This window comes from Neovison vison, chromosome 1 (assembly GCF_020171115.1).
Source record: "Neovison vison isolate M4711 chromosome 1, ASM_NN_V1, whole genome shotgun sequence".
In the NCBI taxonomy this organism is placed as follows: Eukaryota; Metazoa; Chordata; class Mammalia; order Carnivora; family Mustelidae; genus Neogale; species Neogale vison.
In genome coordinates, this window is record NC_058091.1 from 303,087,398 (window position 1) to 303,095,289 (window position 7,892).

At 42.2% G+C, this 7,892-nt stretch overlaps 1 protein-coding gene across 1 annotated transcript; it reads right to left on the reverse strand.

Annotated features, from left to right (window-relative positions):
- Positions 1-6,061: 6,061 nt before the first annotated feature.
- On the reverse strand, positions 6,062-7,123 carry LOC122902365 (E3 ubiquitin-protein ligase RNF167-like). The gene has a single exon (XM_044241710.1). It carries the CDS (start codon positions 7,121-7,123, stop codon positions 6,062-6,064), a length of 1,062 nt encoding a protein of 353 aa, XP_044097645.1.
- Between the last annotated feature and the right edge of the window lie 769 nt (positions 7,124-7,892).

The window sequence follows — 7,892 nt, forward strand, 5'->3', positions numbered from 1 at the left end:
AAGGAGAGCACAAAAGACCCTGGCTCTGCATGAAGCCTGTCCAACAGCATTATATTCACAGACTCAGGAGAGCACATATATTAAGCACAGTCTGGCATCTTGTTTTGATTTCGTTCCCTAGGGAAACAGCAAATTTACAGATTACCAGAAAGGTATCACCTATATTTACATTTCCTTTTTTTTTTCTTTTGAGCCTTCTCAATTTTTAAAAAAAGATTTAATTTATTTATTTGACAGGGAGAAAGAGAGAGAGCACAAGTAGGCAGAGCAGCAGCAGAGGGAGGGGGACAAACAGACTCCTGGCTGAGCAGGGATCACGATGCGGGGCTCCATCCCAGGGTCCTGGGATCATGACCCGAGCCACAGGCAGAGGGTTAACTGACTGAGCCACCTGGGCACCCATGCCTCCTCAATCATAACAGAAGCTAATCAATTTTGCTAAAAGGAAAAACTAAACTATAGTTCTCAAAAATAAATTATCAAAAATTACTAGTTTTACAAAGATGATACAACAGACCTGAATAGAAACAGATTTTTACCTGTGTCTTCTGACTGCAAAGACTTTCTGTTTTGGATCTTTTCTTGTTCTCCCAGACCCACATAACAAAGAGTTTACCTGAATGACAACATTTTTTTTTTCCCCAAATCCCTGAGCCATCACCTAAGGTCAGGTGACCACCCTCTCTCGCGTGGATTACTGTACCACCTTCTAATTGGCCTCCCGAGCCCTAGTCCTGTCCCCCCTTGCATAGTAACCCGTACTCTACACTTCATTCATGATGAGAACGCCAAACCCTCTAACCAGTTAATCTGAGGCTCTCACATTCTAGCCTCTTCTCACACCGGCAGCCTCACCAAAACGTCCTCCCTGCTTCATAATCCAAGCCCTAGGAATACTGCAATTCGTTTTGCTCCTAGAACATGTCACATTCTCTTCCCCGTAGCTTTGCAGCTGTTGTGCTGCAGTCTGCCTGAACACTACTGCCCTCCACAATCCTGGGCCCAGCCCTTGTACACCTGTAGTGTGCATTTCCTCCTCCATGCTTTTCTAGATCCTTCTTCCCCACCTGAAGGCCTCTACTCGGAGAAGTACCAGAGACATATTTTTTCTGTCCCATTTTATTTGACAGACTTCATATTCTCTTCTTCCCAAGAGAGCAGGGCCTTGCACACTGTTATATAACTAGAACACAGGCTAGTATTTACAGAATGAATGACTGGCTTATCAGCTGGTTGAAAGGATGGATGGATGAATAGATTTTTTTTTTTTTAATGTATGGAGTTAGGGTGACTATTGAGAAAATCAGAGACAACACAGCTGGTTTTTGCATCTTTGAAAACATTAATGCATCTTTAAAAACATTCCACTGCACATTGCTTTGATAGAAGACATATTAATTATAAAAAATGTTTATGACCTCATTTATATAATCAAGTTTTAAAGAAGTAATTTAAAAATATTTATGTATTAAAAAATAAGAAAAAATAAAAATATTTATGTATTCACTTTAGGTATATGACAGTGACGGAGCTCATAGCTCATGATAATTAGATAAAATTCATTGTTTCTTTCTCTAAGAAAGTTACAGTCTAGGTATGTGCTATACAATAAACTTTTTAAAGAAAAAGATAGTTTTCTTAAAGAATAAAATAAGCCACAAGAATTCTGCATTTGTCTTTTTAAAAACAATTTTACTAATCACTTTTTTAAAGTCTTAAAGAATAGTAAAAATGGTTTTGACGGAAAAAAGCATGAATTTTTAACTTTAATCTCAAAGATATTTCTTATTTCTCAAGTATTCACTCTTATGAATTCTATAAAAATTAACTAAAGCTTATCTATGTGAGGAAAAGAGCAAAATAAATGTGGAGGAGGAAGACTTGAGAACTGGGACGTAGGAAAAATGATCTGGAAGGGCTGAGAGCAGAATCTCACCTAAGGAAATGCTCTCCTATGGTGAGCTGAGTAGAACACTCCCTCACAGTCTCTTGAAGGTAATGAACCTATCACATTCAATATGGAAGCCAGGAGCTAGAGGAAGTAGCTCTGCCATTTTGGGTGATGTATAGATGGTGCTTTCCAGTGACGTGGGAGAGGCTTAGGTTTCCCAGAATAACTAACTCAAAGAACAGTGAGTACTGAACAGAGAACCCACACAGAGCCAGACTGTCTAGAAGCATCTCACGAGGGAAAGCAGGTGATTTCAACAGTACTTATTAGGTTGTCGCAAAAATGTGGTTATAGCAAAAACAGGAGGGACTATAAGAAGTGCTGCACTTGAGTACCTTCCAGTCCAAACAACAGCCAGTGCTTTTGTGATCAGCAGTGCTGACTGCAGAATGAAAAGAGAGCCTGTGAGTTTTATCTTCATCATGATCTGCTACAAAACAGAGCACAGTCTGAGAGAAAGGGGAGGAATCTGAATTCGGCTAGCCATCTCAGCTAAATCTTCCTTTTCCTCTTCTTTCTCCCCTCATGTCATCCTTCCTGATTGACTTACATCCCCTTACATGTGCTCCCACAGTAACTATGCCAATTTCTATACTGGATCTGCTTTATCCAGTGGCTTGCTGGAAAAAGTTTAACAACCTGCTCTTGTAGGAAAAATGCATCTATGTACATAATTCTATTATAATCTCTACCTATGCAAACAGCTGTTAGTACACAGTTTAGGAAAATAGTAAGATACACAATACACCTTATTATAAATATGACATAGCTAATTTATCCTCCCAGAATACTTAGCCTGGTTTTTGCTGAACTCTTGCATTTGTAGCCAAAGTATGATTGCAATTCAACCATAATTTCACAAAATTAGACTATGAATAAATGTTTGATTACTTCCCAGTTCAGTAGTTGTTCATGCTACTGACAAACTAATATAGTTCTGGTATAAATATTAGTTGAGATTTCCATTTATCTTAATGAGTAAAACTAAAGGGGGAAAACTGTGGATGTATGGACAACTTCACTCATTCATCAATGACATGAGGATTTATTTGTCAGAGACTAGTTTTAAAACCCTGGAACGATATTTCATCAATTTTTTGGTGTTATTTGTCATGTAATGGCTGGAGACAGACATCATATATTTAAGTTTCATCTGCATTATTAACATTTTCTCTATTACTTTCTTATATCTAGATATTGTTAACATTTTCTCTATTACTTCCCTACATCCAGATATTATTAACATTTTCTCTATTACTTCCTTACATCTAGATATTATTAACATTTTCTCTATTACTTCCTTACATCTAGATAATCAACAAAACAATAAAGCTAATCCTGATAAAGTGAGATGATGGGGGAGCATTTCCCAATTTCTGTGCTATAAATACTACTGTCATGACCAATTTCAGGCACCAATGTGATATCACTGACACAGAGATCAGGAGATACGCACAGCAGCACAAACTTTATGAGAACTACACCAAGACAGAGCTAACAGACATGAAGAATCTCTAGAGCATAAATAAGAACAAAATAGTCAGGAATTGATGAGTTTTGAGTATTAACTTTGTTTTTAATACAATTTATTTAATGGTAAGTTTATATAACTTAATTTTTTTTTAAAGATTTTATTTATTTATCAGAGAGAGAGAGGGGGAGAGAGCGAGCACAGGCAGACAGAATGGCAGGCAGAGGCAGAGGGAGAAGCAGGCTCCCTGCCGAGCAAGGAGCCCGATGTGGGACTCGATCCCAGGACGCTGGGATCATGACCCGAGCCAAAGGCAACTGCTCAACCAACTGAGCCACCCAGGCGTCCCTATATAACTTAATTTTTAATAACACCTGCATTTAGCAACAATGTGACAAGGCTTCCGAGAAATTAACAACTGGCTCTAATAAGCCAGTATGAGCCACTCCAGCACACCAGGGGATAATTCTTCCTGGGTCATCCACGTCCTCTCTTACGAGTTGTCACAGGCATTACGCTATGTAATGACTGTTTATTTGTTTTCTTCTGAATACCAGAGAATTGGGAATGAGATCTTCCTTTTCAGGGTTACAGGTCCTTGCAGCTCCTGGAATGTAATCAAGCCTTTGGTGGATGTTCAGTAGACACATAGTGAGTACACGCAACTCTCAACAGTCACCCATTGCTGGCCCAGAAGCTGGGGAAATCCTGCTGCACACTTCCCAGACTTCACTTATTTTGATCTCATCAGCAACTCAGCTTAACGAAAGCCACTCTCTCCATATCGCTTCCCATTAGAGGAAGCTCGTACAAATATTAATTAGGCACTTTCCGTATGATGCTCCCATCCGGTACTCACCTCAGAGTATTGTATTGTAACAGAAAGACCCCTGCACAAAGTAAGCTACTGAGGTTTCTCACACTGGTTATTCTTTGGATCCACCCACTTTATAGAAACTGCCCAGATTTCCACCCCGACCCCGTCAAGACTGAGGCGCTCATTCCTCTAGCTCCTGAGGGTTTTCAAAACCAAAGGTTCTCAGGTGAGTTTCTCTCCAGAAACTCTCCTTGTCTGAACAAAGCTACCCAGCCCAAGATCACTCCTCTCCACCTGTGTCAGCCTGTAAGAAATGACTGGGCACTTCAAGGGCATGAGGACCTGCCCTCCTGCTGTGATTTGGGACACCTCTAGAGGGCCATCCCAGTTACAGTCCAGTGAACCAGTCTTCTCCCTCTGCCCAGTTCTGCTTCCTTAATTCCTTGATCCTCAGGATCTCTTCCTTGAGGACCCCATGGTTCTGTGGCCCTCCATACTGCATAATGCTCCTCAATGCATACATTTTAATACACTTTCATGCCAAAAGGATGTGTATTGTGAAAAATATTGAAGTTAAAACCTGGAGCATAACATTAATGAATAGAACAAATAATCGATCGCAATAGAATTTACAACTGATTTAATAGAACCATCTCAGTTCTAAAACTGTGGTTTTAAATGCATCTTTATAGAAATAAAACTCTATATTAGCTTAAATACTACATCTTCTTCTGACTCTTGAATTTGTTTCCCAATATAGAAGTCTTTCAATGTGTTGTATGAGTTATTTCAAGGCTTTCATGAAAGAGAAAACTCTAATCTAAATAACAGAGTTCTACTGAGAGTATTATTCGTTTGCGTTACCAACGCAGTGTTCGAAAGATTGAGGTGAGCTGAAATTGGGCATACAAATAAGAACTTGCTTAGCTATCATTAATAATCATTAAAAGGCAAAAATGACCTTAATTTTTAAAAAGGAAGGGTATAGTTAATGATCCCTTATTAGCAAATTCCCATCTTATACAATTACACATAGGCAGCTCCACAGAGAAAATATGGCTGAACAATCACCACTCTTAGGTGAAAAGCATTTCAGGTAGCACGGTTCCTTCATTTGAAGAGGTTTTTAGTTCCAAGATGTGAAAAGATAAATCTAAAAAGCATTCTCTTAAAATTCTACCCCAATTAGCCATATTTGAACTCTAAATGACCACATGCTATAAACCAATTAAATCTGTTATATTTACATAACCACTTAACACAGAAGAAGAGCAGAGAACAGGTGACCTACAACTTAGTTATTTTTTTGTCATGACCACACAGACATTTCAAAAGTTTCGCACTCTTTAAGCATTAAGAGATGACAAACATTTAGATAAGTGTAGATTACTCAATTTATATTCACCCCTCTCAAAAATGGTTGAAAGAAATTCACTGAAATTTTCACAGATAGGAGAAATTGCACTGAGGCCAAATATGAAATGTTAATATCCCAAAGTAAATTTAAGACACTCTGAGTGATTTAAAATAATGTCCTCATTTTTTTATCCTTGACACAAACTATAAAAGTACATTCTTTCAAATTGTTTTTGACAGCTTTCTGAATACTTTCTTTTTAATTCCAGAAAATACAATTTTATTAACCCAGTAAGTGAGGACCCCATCCCTTTCTACACCAATCCTCCTCCAAAGGATAGGGTTGGGTAAGGGAGAAAGAAACCTGGGGTGGAAATGTCCCCTATCCCTCAAAGGGGAAGACAGAAAGGAGGAAGAGGGACTGTGCAATGAGGTCTCAAGAGGAGAGGGGAGCTGGAGAAGGGTATCAGATCAGGACCACAGCAGAAGAGGACGAAGAGGATGGAGATGGTGATGGAGCTATTGAAGACCCAGGAAAAACAAGGGGGGCTGGGGCTAGGGAGCCAAAGGATGTGGGAAGAGTGAGGCTGGAGCCCAGAAGGGGGGTCCGTTCTGTGGCAGGGTGGTCCCTTGGCTCCCCTTCTTCATCACCCTCTTGCCCCTGAGTTGCTTCCTCCTGCTCCCCTTCTCCAGGACCCCTATGAACAGGCTGCTTGCAGATGGGGCAGGTCTTCCGGGTCTGAGTGAGCCAGGGGTCCACACAGCGGCTGTGATAAGCATGAGCACAGGGAAGTACCCTCAGCTTGTCTCCATCCTCATATTCGTCCAGGCAGATGGCACAGACGTCGTAGTGGTCTCCTTTCTGATAGTCATGTATAGGAACCTGCTTCAGTTGCTCTTTGGTCAGCCGATTCTGCTGGAGCTGTTTCTGGTGCTGGATAAAACGAACTATCAGCCCTGCTCCCATGGCCAAAATCAGCAGTCCCATTAACCCTGTGAAAGGGATGAGGCAAAAGCCCAAGAGGAAGTTATTGTCTGGGACCAGGAGCACTTGAGCTCCCTTCTCGTAGACGAAGAGAGCACGCAGGTACTTGGAACTCCTTTCCCCAATAAACACAGACGGGATCCAGATCTGCTGCTGGATTTCCTCACTGTTCCACACCATATTCAGAAGTTCGTTGGAATTTACATTGTGTACCACAGCTGCACCATACCCAGCCTTCTGAACGTTTAGGACCTTGAGGTCAAAGTTGCAGTCGAATCTCCGAAGAAGTGCAATAAAGACTGACCCGTTGACCGCAGCTGGGGGTGGCGAGGCAACGGGGCTGCAGGCGTTGGCCGGCTGAGCCTCCACAAGGAACCCCTGAAGTCCCTCGTGCCTCAAGGCAGATCCAAAGAGAGCTGGAAGGTCTGCAAAGTCCATGCTGCTATTGTGGTCAGAAATCGCTCGAACGAGCCCCTGGATGGGGACCGCTCCCCATAGCAAAGTGGCCATAAGCGTGCAAAGCAGGAAGGCCGCGGGGTGCATGGCAGAGGGGGAGGCCGCGTCTGGTAGCAGATGCAGAAGGCGGATTCTGTGCCCTCTCCGCCCTTCCTTCAATGTCCCAGGAGTCCAGAGTCCAGACATCCCCAGGCCCCACCTCCCAGCTACATAGGGGTGTGCGGCAGGAACCCCAGCTCGGGGAATGAGATATCCAACCGGTTCAGCGGAGGTAGTGGGGGAGACACTACAAGAATTCTTTTATACTCTACGGATACAACACTGAAAGGGAGCAAAGGCAAGCACAAATGACAGATAAACTCCTGGAAGAGCAGGAGCGGTCAAGGAAGCAGGACCTCCAGCCAGGGGGGCGGCTTCCTGTTTCCCGGAAAAAACGGTTTCCCACGGTTTCCCACTGTGAAAGTCAGCGCCCTATCAGCACAGGGCCTGATCTCAAGATGAAGGACTTCCGGTCCTCCTCTGCTCCCGGTGGTTGCTGGGGCTGTGGTATCTTCAGATCTCGCGAGAGTGTTCCTCACTCTTCCATTCCCACCTGCTGAAAGCTTAGCATGCCTATCGCGAGAAGTCTTCCTGGCTTATCTGATACACCGGAAGTGACTACGAAGGAGGCCGCAGTAAAAAATTTCTATATTACTTTCAATGTAGGTTTTATTGCCCATGAGTTCAATGTAAGAGTGCACATCAGTATCTACAAGTGTGAGTCCTTTGTTGGCCTAGATGAAGAGGGGGAGAGGGTAGGAGCGAGTGTGTGAAATCTGAGATAATTCACAAACGCCCCAATATCATACGGATAACC